The sequence below is a fragment of the Rhipicephalus microplus genome, chromosome X (assembly GCF_043290135.1).
Source record: "Rhipicephalus microplus isolate Deutch F79 chromosome X, USDA_Rmic, whole genome shotgun sequence".
NCBI classification, from domain to species: Eukaryota; Metazoa; Arthropoda; class Arachnida; order Ixodida; family Ixodidae; genus Rhipicephalus; species Rhipicephalus microplus.
The window spans coordinates 404737676-404754510 of NC_134710.1; the positions used below are offsets into that span (position 1 = coordinate 404737676).

At 46.1% G+C, this 16835-nt stretch overlaps 1 protein-coding gene across 1 annotated transcript in view; it reads left to right on the top strand.

Annotated features, from left to right (window-relative positions):
- The window catches only part of LOC119160953 (uncharacterized), a 270658-nt gene that overhangs the window by 182449 nt on the left and 71374 nt on the right, over positions 1–16835 (top strand). The window contains exon 14 of the mRNA XM_075880196.1: positions 6288–6419. Coding sequence (XP_075736311.1) covers positions 6288–6419 — 132 coding nt within the window. The remainder of the gene's footprint in view (positions 1–6287; positions 6420–16835) is intronic.

Here is a 16835-nt window from a genome sequence, read left to right on the forward strand (position 1 = left end):
TCAGTCAGCGGAATCAGCGGGGTTCCGATAAGAGCCTGCATGAAAAGGCGAGGTAAGCTCATGTCTGCAGCGGGCTCATGCCAATGGACATGTTCCATGGACGTGTCAGCCAACGTGTGCCGGGAACCAGGCAATCTGCTTTTTGTTTGTAAAACTAGCAGCAGAGAGAACTCAAGCAGCTTCATGGCATACCGAACTCGTCATGAAGGCTCAGTCGGTTGCTCGCTTGTCTGTGTAGATAGCTGTGCGCTTGGTGGTAGCGAGAGCTAGTGCTACCTCAATCTGTTCAGTGCTATCGGCGTTCGCGTGTTACAAAGTCGTCTTTTAAGTGTGGTGACGACTGACACAAAGTGATCCGAGTTTCCGTGCTGCGCTGCATCTACAAAGGCCACATGATCCTCCATAGCTGCGGCAGTACTGAGAAGGGCTCGTGCTCGTTCCTGTCTTCTCCCCACATTATGCGTGGTGTGCATGTTTTGGGGTATAGAGGATACTGTGAATTTAGTGCGTAAGTCCTCGGGGATCTGGCACTGCCATTGTTGGGTACCGGCAGAATTGAGCCCAAGGTGTGCAAATAATCATTGCCCAGCTTCAGTGGAAGACAGCCTTACAAGCGGGGATAGTTTCTGTGCTTCGACGATTTCGTTGAAGGTATTGTGTATACCTAGTTCATTAAGCTTTACCGTGCGGGTGTTTCCTGGTAACTCGAGTACCTGTTTAACACACCGATGAATGATAACATCCAGAGGGTTCTCGTCTCTTTTCTGCCACACACAGGTGGGTGGGGGCTACATAGTTGATGTGACTCATAAGAATTGCGTGAAAAAGTCTTCGGAGATTTTCCTCAGACAGTCCACCACGTTCTTTGGCCACTCTATTTATGAGTTTTGCCATTGCTTTGGCTTTTTTTGAGATTCGTGTCATGCTGGCGGCGTCACTACCATTGGCTTCTATAATCATGCCCGAAATTCTTACCTGCCCTACCGTTGGAATGGGTAAACCATCTGCCGTATGAAGGTTGATTACGGAGTAAACATCTTTATGTGCCTTGTATTTTGGGCGGTAAAGTAATAACTCCGATTTTTGTGCCGATAGGGAAAGACCAGCCTTCCGTAGAAATGCTTGTACTGTGCTAACTGCATTTTGCAGTCTTCCTTTGATGTTGCCGTCATTGCCCCTCGTACACCAGATTAATGTCATCAGCGTAGAAGGCATGCCTGATGCTGGCGATTTGTCAAAGTTGCCGCGAAAGTGCGCTCATGGATGGAGCGGAGAGATTACAGCCCCTTGTGGTGGGCCTCTAGGTCCCAGGTTGAATTGCTGTGAGCTCAATGAGCCTAGCTGCAAGGTAGCTTTCCTGTCGCAAAGAAACAAGCTAACATATTCATAAAAGCACATATTCATACGTTCCTAGTCCGGCCTCTTTAATAGAGGCAAGAGTGTGTGAGTGCTTTACTCAGTAGAATGCTTTCTCAAGATCGAGGGCTAAGATGGCTCTCGTGTCTCTGGTGACTTTGTCCAGAAGCTCATGTTTTAGCATCATCATGATGTCCTGTGCGGACATAGACGGAGGGAAGCCGATTTGGTTGAATGGTAGCATTTGTCACTCCTCGACGAATTTGGCAACTCGTTTAAGGATGACATGCTCAGCCACTTTACTCACACAGGACGGGAGTGAGATGGGGTGAATTGAGCTTATGGCTAGGGGTTTTCCCGGCTTGGCGATTATATGACAGATGTCTCCCCCCACTCAGGGGCCCCACTCGGGGGGATGTGGCCTGTTTCCCAGATTTTGTTAATGTGTTCCGGGAGGAGTTCGATGTCCGCTTCTTCTAAATTTTTAAGCATTTTGTTCTGTATGCTGTCGGGGCCCGGGGCCGAACAGAAATTGAGTTCAGTTGGGACTGCCCGTACCTCAGCGCATGTGAAGGGGCCGCCGAGAGGGTCCTCCTTCATCGCGTTCGAGGTGGGTGGGTAGTCGGCAGTTGAGCTAAGGTGGATTCAAAAGTAACGTGCTGCTAGCTTATCAATCGTCTGAGTGTCTGTGCCACCTGAGGATTTGAGTTTGCGTATCAGTCTGTCTATAGCGAGTTGTTGAGATGCTTTGGATGGCTTGTCTTGTCACCTAGTAGGTGTTTCAACAAGTTCTATTTAACTCTGTTTCTCATTTGACTGTCTACGGGGTTGCACACTTCGTCCCACTGCTGACGCTCAAGGGTGTGGCGATGGTCTTCGATTTGCCGGTTGAAATTAGCTAACGTTTTGAAAAGATTGCGGTTAAGCTTTCGTGTGCACCAACGCAGGTGAAGTGCAATTTCTAGCCTCTAGAAGGTGAGCAAGCCGGCTGTTCATAAGCTCTACCTCTAGATCTGTTGCAACGTCCTTAGTGTACTTAGTTACGTCCTGTTTAAGTCGAGTGAGGAGTTCTGCTAGTGTGTCATAATAGGTATCGTGTTGTTTCAGAGTTCTCGAAAGCGGTCCCAGTCTGTAATGCGAAAGTTCCTGATTTTGTTCATGCATGTGTTGATTACTGTTTGAATAATGTAATGATCACTGCCGAGGTTCTCGCGTAGGTTCGTTCACGTAGGTTGTCCTGCATTTTGAACCATCATTAAATCAGGCGCGGTGTCACTGATAACCGAGTTGCCTATTCGGGTGGGAGAATCGGGGTCTGTTAAGAGTATATAAGTTGAGTCTGTGTGTTTTCATTTGCGAAACCAATGCAGTTCCTTTACAAGAGGAACATCTGTACGCGAAGTATTGATGCTCAGCGTTAAAGTCTCCTGCAATGATGAGCATACGATCCCCTTCCATTTTGCTCACTCTTTGAAAGAGAACTTTGAAAGTGCTCCGAGTGTTCTTGGGTGTCCTGTAGATGTTAAGAATAAAGATCGGCTGCTTTAGTTGCGAATTAAGGATGAGTTCAATCAAAATGTATTCCTCTTTGAGGTCTGGGCGGACCTCGTGGCGAACGTATGCGCATTTCTTTAAGATGAGTGTGGCTATGCCGCGAGTGCCCACGCGATGGTTCGCTTCAGTGCGGTAGGCACACAGAGCGAGTTCGGCGACAAGGATCTCTTGGAATAGAATTACGGCAGGCTGGTCGGCACAGGATTTAATCAATTGTCGCAGGGGGGGGGGGGGGGGCTGCCTTTTGCTTTTGGAAGCTGATGCAATTCCATTGCCAAATCGCAAGATTAGTTTGGGGAGCCATTATTGCAGCATAGCCGCCATGATAGCTCAGTGGTTAGAGCATCGAATGCCATTATTGCAGCATAGGAGAAGGGGCGATTTGAGGCGCCGCGATCTGCCTTCCTTCTTCTAGCATTTTTAGCCGAGCGCTATGCTCGGTTAGCTGTAGTTTAATGGGGGTGATTTCTGCTATCATAGCTACGCAAAATTGCTCAAGTATTTCGGTCAAGTTCGCTTTAGTTAGCTATTCATCCTCTGTGTTTTCAGCTGCCCTGCGTTTCGCAGTGCGACTCATGGCTGCTGCATGAGAAGGAGCTGAAGCTGCAGCGTGTGCGTCGGGTGTCGGTCTGCTGACTGCGCGTTCGTTCTGCTGTTGCATGATTCGTGTGTCGGGTGCCGGTTCGGTGACTTCGCGTTCACTCTGCTGCTGCATGTTTCGTAAAAGCGTCTTAATCTCGGTAAGTTTTTTTTGCATAGAAATCCCTTCTCACATTCTAGTGTCTGTATTTTATCAGTTACATGTTGTGGCAGTTGTCTCGCCTGCTCAGGGCTGCGGGTCTCACCTTTATTAGTGACTCGGTTTGTCGCATTGTGCTTTTCAAAGTGGGTGGTTGAGTCTGGGCCGGCTGCTTGGGCGTCGACATTGGCTGCTGTTTGGTGGTCACTGGGTTGCCTTGGGTGGGTTGACTGGTGTTGCGTCTGTGGCGTCGGCGACGTCAGACGATGTAGGGCACTGGATAGTGGTTTAGACATGTCCGAGCACCTGTAACGTGGGCTTGTTCGCACAGTGCACATTTTGGTTGAACACACTCATGTTCACCACCGGTGAGTTGAACACCACAATGCTCACAAACTTTCGTGGTCGGAGTCGGGCACACATTTTCGCAGTGGCCGACGCGGCCGCAGATGCGACAAGTGTCTTATTTGTCTCCTGTATAGCTTCCAACGTCGCAGTAACATACCGCAGCGCGAGTAGTTCGGTACTTTCAGTCCATTGAATAGGACTATCACAGTAGTCGTATTCTTGATGCGGTGCATGCTGAAAAACATTGGGTTGTGCGGCGTCAGAAAGAGACGTTGTAGTTCCGAGTTCATTAGGTCAGCCTCGACCCCTCGCACAACACCTCGGCTGGCGTTGCCGGGTGCGGCGACGTAGGCAGAAAGGGGGTAGCGTTGCTTTATCAGGGTGATTTCACGCATGTTAGCGTACGCTTCAGCATTGACAGAACTTGGTGTACTTATAACGAAGATATTTTGCGTGTTATTGGTACACACAATGTCTTCATCGGCAGCGGTTGGCTGGAGCCGTGCTGCGAGTAGTAGTGATTCTAAAAATTTGATCTTGCTGGACTTACGGACGAGTCTTCGCTTGGGTGAACGACGACCCGGCATGGATTAGCGGGTAGAAGTGGGAGCCGGCTGGCGGCTGCAACCATCTTCAATGCTCCGGCATGCAAGACGCCGATGGAGAAGTGATCACCCAAGAAGAAGCCAATGCACCTGGCTGGATTGTGCTCACAATAAACGCCCCGCAAGCTCGCTACAAGCTGCCGGCAAACAACATCACATCCCCACCGGCGCCTTGTACGTAACCTTCTTCAATGCTCCGGCATGCAAGGCGCCGATGGGGAGGTGATGTTCTTTGCTGGTAGCTTGAAGCGGGCTTGCGGGGTGTTTCTTGTCAGCAGCAATCCAGCCAGGTGCATTGGCTTCTTCTTCGGTGATCACTTCTCCATCGACCATGGCTTCAAGCATGATGGCTGTGCAGCGGCGTGAACGCCGGCGTCGGATGAAGTGCGTAGTCATGCTAGGCCAACGCGAGGCCTAGCTCGTTTGAGATTGGGTGAGAGTGGAACGATGTTCCTAAAGAGGATGAAAAGAAGGTCTACCGGGCCAAATGTGTTGCTCGATTGTGCCCCAGAACTTGCTGAAGATGACAGGTAGGTAATCGAGAAAGATTATCCACACTCGACCGACAAAATCAAAGCCGAAAAGTGGAGCTGATGTCGTCACGGGACACTGTACATTTTGTTCAGTTATTCATGACGCCGCATAATTCTGAGTACCAGTATAATAACTGACATCTAAATAAGCTACTGGCAATCATATGGAGCAGTGTATGACATTTCTTCTTCCCTACAAAAAACAATTTTGCGCTTTTTTTGTTTGCCGCCCCTACTTTTCGGTTTTACGAATCTCCCACATTTCAAGGTCACGAGCTTGGCAGATCCATGTTTAAATTTGCAGAGGCGATCAAATGATGTGACAGGCACAGCGAATGCTCATGTGGACTTTATCATTGTTTGCTCAGTAGGTGGTTCAAAAAACTATTTTCAATGAAATAGCAGTACTCATGTTCGCACTGCACAATTTAGGTGATGTTGAATGGTTTATACATATTTTTTTTAATGTAAGCCTTCTTTTTTATACTGCTCCAAACTTGGCATTTCATGATAAAAAAAATGCATGTTTTATCCTCATAACCTTCCCCGAATTTTGATTTTAGTGCTCCAAAAGTAACACTCTGCTGCTCCAAAAACTGCTCCAAATCACATTTCAGCTGGTGCACCCCTGCTTATGGCTTTCAAGCCAAGATATGATTCTTCATATCTGATGTCGATCATTCTATCTATTCATGTATGGTTTATGGTATGCAAGTAAGATCTAGGGACAGGTGTATATGGGTATAGATTTATGAAAGTATAGGTATAGATGTATGGCGGTAAGGGAAATCGAAGAGGAGTGCATGAGGTTGGGGCTGCAGAGAAGGCTGGAAAACAGGCTCTGTTCTCTACTTCTATGATTTGTTTTTTTTTCTTTTATAGTTTTTGCATTTCTAGCATTCATTCTCCTTTCTTCACAGACACAAGAGCCAGATGTAATTGTAGTCACCTATAATGTAGTTTATAAAACATTGTTGCAAATGGTTTATTTGACCATGAACAAGATACAAAAGTTCACAGTGCAGAGGCTTCCCATTACTTCCTATATATTGTACAAATCAGTGGGGTCAACTGTATATTATGCATACAAATAATACAGTGTCCTCTCTTATATTGTCTTCATATTAGCCATACCTTTTGTCCTCATGCTAGGGGTTATCCAACCAAGCAGACAGCAAGCGCCCTGCAGGGTCACCAGTTGATTCAAAAGCTGCTCTTACGGGTGCCTTGTCCGAAAGCCTTGATAGCTACCGGGAGTCTTCATCAGACTCTGGGAAAGAACAGGCAAGTACTGTTCAGCATTATCTGTTCTTCTTGTGAAAAATGAAGTAAATCTTAGCTGGGTCTCATTATTGTACATGTTTTCCCAGGCTGCATTGTCTTAAATCGTAACATTCCTGTCATGTGAGCAGTATGCATGCCAAACCCGCTACAGGTGTTCAGTGGCTGTGGTACTTCGGTGATGAACATGAGGTTGCTTTTTGGCTCCAATCTGCTGTAGTTACGTTATGATGACAGCAGTGCATGACAGTGTTCATGGGCTTATATTCCATTGTGCAGAATAACTCACTTTAGACAGTCACTGTGTCACAGCACTTATAATTTATAAGTGACACTGTGGTACAGTGACTGTCACCCATTAGTTAACTGTCATGCACTCCAGAATACCAATAATTTTATAGTCTGCGGGGCGACGAATTCAATGGAAGATGCTATTTGTAATTTATGGCCTAGGGAAATGAACATTTTACTGTATACATAAATGTTCAATAAATGTTTATGGTTATTTCAAATATGTAGTCAATTTTATAGTAAGCTGCATAGTTTTCATTTTGTACCATGAAAATGTATAAAATATATTTTTTGGACACGCTTTTTGCCACTAAACATTTTTATGGTTCTAAACCAGTAATAGCTCATATTGCTGTACATCAGGGGTTGTCAAGCATGTTGGTACCAGGGAACCTTGTTTACCTACATTAAGTGCCAAGGAACGCCCCCAAGGCGAGATTTTTTCGTTTTTATTTTCAATAAATTCAAAAGCAAGGGTATATATAAAAGTTTATTCTCCAACATGTGACTTAACTTACTTTCTTTGCGCCAACAAATCGATCTGAGGCTTTATAACAGCATTTATTTTGCAGCTCGCATGTTTTGTTACGCACTCAGATGTTCTTATTGAGGCTCGGGTGTGAATAATGGAGGTCTTCTAGATTAGTCACACCTCGGGATTGCCATCTAAGTGAGTTGAGTGGGTGAGTGCTGAACCAGAGAAAATTTATCAGTGGCTCGCGGAACCCCGAGGAGGGGCCAGCGGAACCCTTAGGTTCCACAAAATGCACTTCGAAAACACCTGCTCTACATAAACTGTAGAATGGGAATAAATAACAAGAAAGTGCATATAAGATATTTTAATGGAGAAGAAAAATTGAAATGTGAAAAGTTTCGGAATGTTCAGGCCATATTATTTGCTTAATTTAAGTTCGGAACAAATACCGTATTTGCTCGCAAAATGAATGCACTCGTAATAAACGCACTCCCAATTTCAATCATCAAAATTCGGAATTTTTTTCCCCCGCGTGATAAACTCACCCCCTACATTCATTTATCCACTGTCCCACCAACCAACACCTGGCGCCTCTTCACCCGTTGGACCTCTCTTTCGTTTGACCACGGCTCGCTCCCCCCTCCCTTTTCGCACGTTGCCGCATGCCGTATTTTTTTTCTTTTTATCTGTGCACAGGACGTCCCCCATTTTATCTATGTACCACAGCGGGGTTCACAACCGCGTGAGTGTAGAGACATCGCAGCTGATAAGCTCTCAGCGCTCACTGTGTGCTTAAAACTTCCCGCACCAACCGATCGACGGTCGCTTTCTGCTAATACGGAAAAGCCCAACTGCGTGCACGCGATTTTCAAGTGACGATGACTGGAATTGCTGTCTCGAAGGGTCATTCATCGCTATCGCGTCGCAGGTTCCTGGACAACCAAAGATCGTGACGATTTCCGCAACATGGTAGCACCCTACATTCTCACTTCACTTGTTATCCATGCATAGAGGAACTTCTCATATAGAAGCGAGGCGGCGGTCGTATTTTGTCGTTAATCTTGTTATTGACGGTTTGTTTTGATGCTTCGGGGGTAGCTTGCCACATTGTTGGTTACTTGCTACAATGCTAACGGCGGCGTCACGGTCGCCGTGCGTGGTTGTTGCGAAGTTGGCAAAGTGTGTCGTAGCATCGTAGCGCACACTTACGGGTGCCCCTCAAGATCACAGCAGATACTACTGTTGCGGTTAAACAATTGCGAGAAAAGATAGTGGTAAAATGCTTTTATGGCATGTGCGGGCGGCCCGGAGAAAAGCTGTTTACAAACAGTGTACGCGTACGTCACTTGCGAAAGGCTAAGCGACCTAACTTTTTTTTTGCAATACCGCATTTTTTTGGTCCTCCCGAAAAAGTGTTCATAAATTTACCCTGCGTAATCAATGCACCTTCCCCCCCCCCCCCCCCACTTTGCTCCTATTTTTCAAAAAAAAAGTGTGTTCATTACGCGAGTAAATAAAGTACATAGGCAATATCAAGTTATAACGGAGATACTTACACTCTTCTCTTGTTAAAAAATATGTGGGCAAAATGTCATCTGGATCTGCGCACCAAAGTATCAAAAAGAAGATGCAGAACTCAGGCAGTTGGCCTAATGGTATCTTCAAAAAAAGTTTAAAGGTATATTATAAAAACCCCCATATAGTTTAGACCCGCATAGCAAATGCAAGAAAAAAAGTTTGCACCTTTCCACAGAAGCATTCTTGAACTCTTGAGCTACAGGGGTCGAGGGTATGTTCTCAGTGTTGCCATTGTGCCTTGGGCTGCGCGCATGCCGTACGTGCACACATGGTACAGTTGGGTGTAGTATGAGTAAAAGGTGCCTCTCTCTGATAAAATGTGACTCGTGGCAGCAAATTGCGTGTATTAGAAAAACATACCATCTGGTCGTCACTGTGTCGTGTACGGGTGCACGTAGAAGTGCAAGAGGAATAATTTTAGTGAAATCATTTCTGCAGCAAAGTACGCCACGTGTTGAGGACAAATGGGATATGTTCGCGCTGCATCACTTCCCGTCGTCGCCTGGGTTGCAGAAGCAGTGGGTGTCATCAGTAACTTGAAAAAACCTCTGGGTGTCATGCCACCCCTCTGTTCATGGCACTTTGTTGGCAGCAAGAAAACCTTTGAGAACAATATTCCTGTACTGCACTCGGATACTGGAAAAAGGTACAGACGGAGTCGCACGTGTCTAGAGTGCCCAGCTGGCCACTTTGATTGTCGTTTTCTGCAAAAATACGCAAATATTGATGCCAAAATATTGCCTAACTTATAGTTACACAGTATGCACACTTTATTGCTATAATTCAAGCATGATCCGAACTCTCGCAGCCAATGTGAAGTAGCAGCTGCGGACAACAGCACCCCCAGCCATACACCACACTTCTCTAGACAAATGCGATTACGTCTGTATGCAAATCGTTGAAGACTTGCTGCCGCTAGTACCCACGATGAAGCACCGTTGTTTGCACACATGGAGCTCATTTTTGCGTCACTAGCACGAAAGCTCGCCGCTGAACGGCTCGGACAGCGACGAATCAGTCAATGGCAGCGACAATTCACATAAAACAGTCTTTGCAAGGGAAAATTTGGCGAACACAGACTTTAGCAGGGATTCCACACCAACATAGAATGCGCCAGTTCGCGTACACGCAGCCCTAGATGGTGTGTTTGTCAAACATTTCACTACGGTAGCCCCCTGTCATGAAAATTTGAAAATGCGTACAGACCGAGGAATACAAAAATTCATTTATTAACACTCAATTACTCATCGTCATCTAATGAGCTCTCATCCAAAGCTTCCTTATTGGACATGTCCTCCCACAGCCCTTGTCACCACTGCCACAGAGGGTGTTTGAGAAAGAGCTCCTGGGGCATGCAGGCCCAAGCGTCGGCGATCCACAAGCACAGAATCGCTGGCGAGACCCGCTTCACTCGTCCAGCAGGGGTCATTTCCTGCACTTCGGACCTCATCCACTTCTTATAATTTCCTATACAGACACTTCATGTGGTCCTTAAATGGCTCATTGAGGCACACATCAAGCAGCTGCAGCTGGGATGTCATCGCTCTCGGGATAACGACGAGCTTGGTGCAAGAGTCGCACAGCAATCTCTTCATGGGGTCTGCCAGATGGCACCAAAATGCGTCGAGCAGAAGCATCAATGGGAGCGCTAGCAGTGCCCCGGGTCTTCGATGCCACACGGACTTGATCCGGCCAAGTACGAGCAACTCATCTATCCACCCTTTGTCCTGGCAGCGGATGACAACATTTCTTGGGAATTTCTCCCCTTTTAGCAACGTCTTTCGATTCAACATGGCATAGGGTGGCAACCTGTGCTCATCTGTTGTGCAGGCCAGCATTAGTCACCCGTATTTTTTTATTCCCAGTTGATTGCACGGTAATTTGCCTGGAGCCTTTTTAATGAACTGTTAAAGCTGAGGGCATATCGAGGGACACAGGTGCTGATCAGTGTTTCCAATCTGGCCCAGCTGAAAGGAGTTCGCAATGCAGTCACATGATTCTGAAAGCTCACAAGCAGCTCTTCGTAGTTTTTCGGTACTTCTGTGATATCGACGCAAGCTGACGTAAGGAGAATACAGCGCAGTACATGAAGCAGGACTCCCATTGCTTGCTTGCCTTGAAGACCGCCTGCTTAACGCCTTGATCTCGTGCGATCTCCCTTGCCTTTGCTTGCAGCAGCTCAATGTTGGCAGGGAGCTGTGTAGCCCGTTGCTCCCGAACTAAATTCAGCATTTCTTGTTCAGTGTCAAAAAAAGCTCCCATGTTTCGGCCCCCCAAAAACATTTTCGCTGGCCTCTGCATACAAAGAGGGCTTTTTTTCTGCTTTCTCCAGCCGCGAATGCACCGCTCGTCCACGCCGAACTTGCCCACCTAGGGGTATGTTCGGCGTGGACGAGCATGGTACTTTCCCGCTTGCAGGTGTGTGCCACTATCTGGCAGAAAGTGTTAGACAACGTTCACGACAGGAGTGTGACATCATTCACGTCATGACCGGCGAGTCGTATTGGTCAAACAGTCTTACGTTGCCATACTAACTTTTGTTCACGCCAAATTAAGGGGGTGATCACGAGAGCACCCAGACGTAAGAGCTAAGTAGGTAGGTAGGTAGTTGGATGGGTAAGTGGGTACACAGACGCCGAAATCGCCTGCAGCACGCAAAGAAATGCTTCGCAATGTACCAGCTTTATGCACTCTACAAAAATGTCGCTATCAGCGTTGTTGCTATTGTGCACTGGCGATTCTGTGTTTATGGACAAGCTGGAACTACACACTGATCTTTTAATCATCGTCTGAAGGCATTTTTTTGAAGCTTGTGTGATTAGATGACAATGCGCTAGCTGGTCGGCAAGCTCAACAGTGATTCCCATCAATTATTGAAATAACTAGCAAGGATAGCTGTCAGCATAGTGTCTACAAAGCTGTCTGTTTAAGCAGCTCAAACAAACCCTAATAAGCTCTTCTGAAGTAAACGACAGTAGAATTTTGATTATAGGAATTCAAAGCGAGCATGCAAAATATTCGTATCATTCCGAATTCATATGAACGAAGAACCAGTTGAAGCTGATCATGAAGATGAGAAACTTTATTGGGGTCATTTACTACTTGCTCAAAAAAGGTCCATGATCTTTTTTTGAACTTTCCTGCCTTCACCGCCTCTCAATAAACGGCCACGGTTTCTTCACTCATGCTGCTGGCGCTTTAAGCGCGTTCACACTTGGCATCAAAGGGAGGGAAAGCGGCAAAACATTATGTAAATTCACTCGCTTGGCCGCTTGAGCATCTGGAAAAACGTGCCGCAAAGTCGACTGCAAAAAAAAAAAAAAAAAATATCAGTCACACGGGAGAATTAAACCAAAAATGCCAGAGAGGCCGCGAGACTACATCCACGCCCACCGAAAATGTTTCACATTCTTTCTGTCTTCTGCCACCGCCGCCTTTGCTGCTTGAGAATTCATTCTATTCTGCCCGTTTCCTGAGCATCAAAATTCATACAGAGTTCTAGTTATGCATGGAAAGTTTTCAAAAGAAACAGTTTACAATGGTACAAATGTTGTTTCAGAAGATACGCCAGCAAAAACAACGTGAGCGGACGAAATGGCAGCGGCGGCGACAGATTTAGCTGGCAGAACAAAAGCGAGCGAAACAGGTTAGGGCATGCTCACTTGCTGCTGCTGCACCTTCTTCTACTTCCAGTGTTTGCAGCGATCGTATTCCAAACCAAGCTCTTGATGAATGCGTCATTGCCTAGGCCATGGGCTTTCTCGTGCTGCGCGGGTAGATCGCAATTGCTCCTATATGAGCCACCGCCGACGCCTATGCCACCATGTTGGATTCGCGGCTCGTAGTTTACATCACGTGGTTTGAGACCTAGTACAGCCAGTGTAGCCCAAACCGTGAAGTACATAGGTGATCTGCTATCGCGTGGGGAAAAAATTGGTCTCGAGCGGACTTTTTCACAACAGCTCCGCGGCGTGGTTTTTCGGCCACTTAGGTGGTCAAGTGGTGAAAATTCCCGTGATTTTTACTGTGTTCACTCTTTTTGAGGCACGGTGTGAACGGGCCTTTCTTTCACAGACAAGCTGCATATCGCCGTTCGCGTGCAGGGATCAATCGCACATTTGTATCATCTGCACTGGCTGGGGAACCCATTCGTATAACACCGAATCGCAGCATATTTTGTACAACGTAGTCCATTTGAAGGAGCCTGAAAATCCGTATCATCGCAAAATTTGCATCAACCGTAATCGCATCATCGGGATTCTTCTGTAATTTACTTTAGGGCAAAACCTATGAGATACCAATGAATATTTTGTTAAAGGAAAATTAGGCACATTTTGCAAATTTAAAAGCTGTTGTTTTTGTGCATACCCATTTGCTACTAGATGAGGAGGTCTATAACAACAAATTTTCAAATGTATCGAAGTATCTTAAGATACAGTTGGCAGATATCGGATGGGATACAATTTTTACGGCGGTATCTTGTACCTGTATCTCCAATACTTTTACCAGAGTATTTTGTATTGTATCCCGATACAATTTCAAATTATCTTTGACCAGCCCTGGTGCTAAGAATGTACTGTGCGAACTGCTGTTCCTGGCCTTGTGTATAGACGTGTTCAAGGTGTATAGACACCTTGAAGAATGACAAAATTGCTGTTTTATTTCCCCACTGTGTTTCATCACATACGTACAATTTCTATAAACTTATCTGCTCTGCTCTGTAAGATTATGCTCTCTTGCACTGCGAGAATTAAAAAAAAGGTTTCCCAACAAAATGAATTAGCATGTGCCTGGTCCTAATTATATATGGGAGTTGTTAACCACTGAAACGGAAAAGTAAAACTGGGCATTTATGTTAAACAGCAATTTTTATAGACCCTACCTTTGTAGTTCAAGTACAATGCTTTTGATTCTCATTACTTCTTGTCCCCGCTGTATACTTTTACAGGGTAGACCTGCATTATTTCTCTATTGGAAACGATTCCTCTTGTTATGCCCCTGTTGTTCCACTATGTTATGCCCTAGCAACCCAAGTGCTTGAATTTTCATTTGTGAGAACACACCTTAGTGCTGCAGAGAAAAGCCAGGTCATAAGCCCTGGTTAGTCGGTCAAGTATAGCTTTTTGTATACCAGTTGTGCTGATGTTGCTACTGCTCTTTGCCTTGTTGCTCTGAATGGGCCACTCAGTGCTTTTGCTGCATGTGCCAGTAACAATCTGCTAGTTGTTTTTTTTTTTTTTTTTTTTTGAGCTAGATAGGGAAACATAACTATTAAAGGGTGTCTGAAACCACTTTTCAATCTTGATGAAAAAAGCACATTTTGTGTATAGATTCTGGGGCTGTAAACATCTTAGGTGAATAGTGTCATGGGGTCGTGATATCAACAAAGGAAGCAGACTGTAATTCGAAGATCGAACTATTTATTCGGCCAAACTTGTGGCCGGTCAATGAAATGTGAAATCACAGCGATACACACTGGCACTGAGAGTGGCAAACTGAGTGTCCGCCGTCGATCAACTGACAAGCGGTGAAGCGCTTCGGCATTTATACATGTGCCATCGAATATTGTAGTGTTATAGCCACGTAGGTTCGAGAACAATATAATGTTTGCGAAGTGGGCATAATCTTAATTAAAGCAGTTATCTACAACAGTCCCGAAGCTCCTCGAGCACTGCAGGCATGATTTGCTCTGAGAAGTATGTATATGGTAATGGGGTGATAACAAAATTTGAAAAAGGAATGTGGCATTGCTCCCCTCTGAAAAAGGCATCGTCCCGATGCTTTAACAAACGATGAAAGTACAATAATAATGCAAGAAAATACAACCAATCAATTATGATACAGCGCTAACAATAACAACAAGCTATACTTTTTAAGTTCAGTAAGAAGCATGAAACCGCTTGACACGTGCGAAATGGACGACTCCAGGTGCCAATTGTTGTTGTTGAAAATTCGTGATGCCATCGGGGACAACCTCGTAATCGAGTGGGCCAAGACTTCGAACTACCCTGTATAGTCCGAAGTACTGTCGCACAAGTTTTTCACTGAGTCCACGGCGACGTAGCGACGTCTGTACCCAAGCATGTTTACCGGGCTGGTATTCCATAAAGCATAGTCAAAAATTGTAACAGCGACTGTCCGTCGTCTGTTGGTTCTTGATGCGGAGGCGGGCAAGTTGTCAGACCACTTTAGCGCACTGCAGGTACGCGGTGAGGTCGAGGTTTCTTGGTTAGCGACGTTGGGTAAGATGGTGTGGAGTGTGGTTGCTGGGGTCCTTCCACAGACCAACTTGTGCGGCGTCACCTGCATCACTTTTTGTACAGCGGTGTTGTATGCAAAGGTTACGCACAGAAGGATGGCATCCCACGTCTTGTGTTAGACTTTGATGTACATGACCAGCATGTCAGCGATGGTCTTATTTAGGCGCTCGCATAAGCCATAGTTCTGTGGGTGGTATGCTGTCGTACGATGGTGCCTTGTCTGACTGTATGCCAAAATCGCTTGTGTTAGTTCAGCAACAATTGCCAAACCTCTGTTGGTGATGAACTTCGGGGCGCCATGACACAAAACAAAGAATTTGGCTAACTCAGATGAACTACCTTTAGCCAGGGATTTTCTCTTGGCGTAGCGGGTAAGGTAGTCGGTAGCTACGATGATCTATTTGTTTCTGGAAGTCGATGTTGGGAATGGGCCAAGTAAGTCCATACCGATTTGCTGGAACCATCAGCGAGGTAGTTCGATGGGCTGGAGAAGTCCTGCTAGCCTTGTCGGCAGTGTTTTACGTTGCTGACAGTCCCGGCATGTCCTCATGTAGTAAGTAACATCGGCATAAAAGTGTGCCCAGTAGTATTTGTCTTGTATTTTTGCGAGTGTGCAGGAGAAACCAAGGTTGAGTCGTTGTGCAGGGCCTGTAGAATTTCTGGTCGCATCGCCGAAGGTGCAGAGACAATGTTGCTGGCTCGGGTCGGAGAGAAGTTCTTGTTAACGTGAACATTGTTTTTCAAGAAAAGTGACGCCAGTCCTCGCCTGAAGTCTTTTGGGACAACACTGGTCCAGCACTCGTGCTTTTTCTCTAGCCCTCTCAGTTCCGAGTCTGCTCACTGTGACTTGGCAAAGTCGTCTGCACTTATGGTTCCGAGTCGGCTCGCTGTGACTTGGCAAAGTCGTCTGCACTTATGGTTCCCAAGAAGTACTCATCATCTTGGTCATGTTGTAGTGGTGGACCGATGGGGGCACATGACAGGCAGTCGGCATTGGCGTGTTTCTATCCAGACTTATAAACAATGGTAATGTCGCACTCTTGAAGTCTTAGGCTCCATCATGCGAGGCGACCTGAAGGGTCCTTCAAGTTAGCTAGCCAACACAGGTGTAGTGGTCGCTCACAACTGAGAAAGGCCTGCTGTAGAGGTAAGGGCAAAATTTTGATGCTGCCCAGATGACAACAAGGCATGCCTTTTCTGTTGTGTAATAGTTGGCCTCGGCCTTGGATAGTGACCAGCTAGCATAACTGATAACCCTTTCAAGGCCGTCAATTTTTCGCACAAGGACAGTGCCTAGTCCTACGCTGCTTGCATCGGTGTGTACTTCTGTTTCGGCAATTCATCAAAATGCGCTAGTAGCAGCGGCGTCTGTACGGGCCATTTGAGTTTCTAAAATGCTTTAATTTATGCCATTTCCCAATTGAAATTGATGTCTGTCTTCGTGAGCTCTGTTTGTGGCTTGGCAATCTATGAAGTCTTTGACCAAGCATCTTTAATAGGCGCACAAGCCGAGAAATCGGCGCACGACCTTCTTGTCGGTAGGTTCATAGAAGGCCGCGGTGGCAGCTGTTTTCTGCGTATCGGGGCGCACTCCAGTATTGCTGATCACGTGACTCAAAAACAGGAACTCCTTGTATGTGCAGCGGTATTTCTCTGGCTTTAGCGCGAGTCCAGAGCTCCTGATTGCTTGAAGTACGGATTCAAGGTACTGGAGGTGTTCGTCAAAGCTCGACAAAAACACCACGACGTCATCCAAGTAAACGAGCCAAGTCTGCCACTTGAAGCCAGCCTGGACTGTATCTATGACTTGTTGGA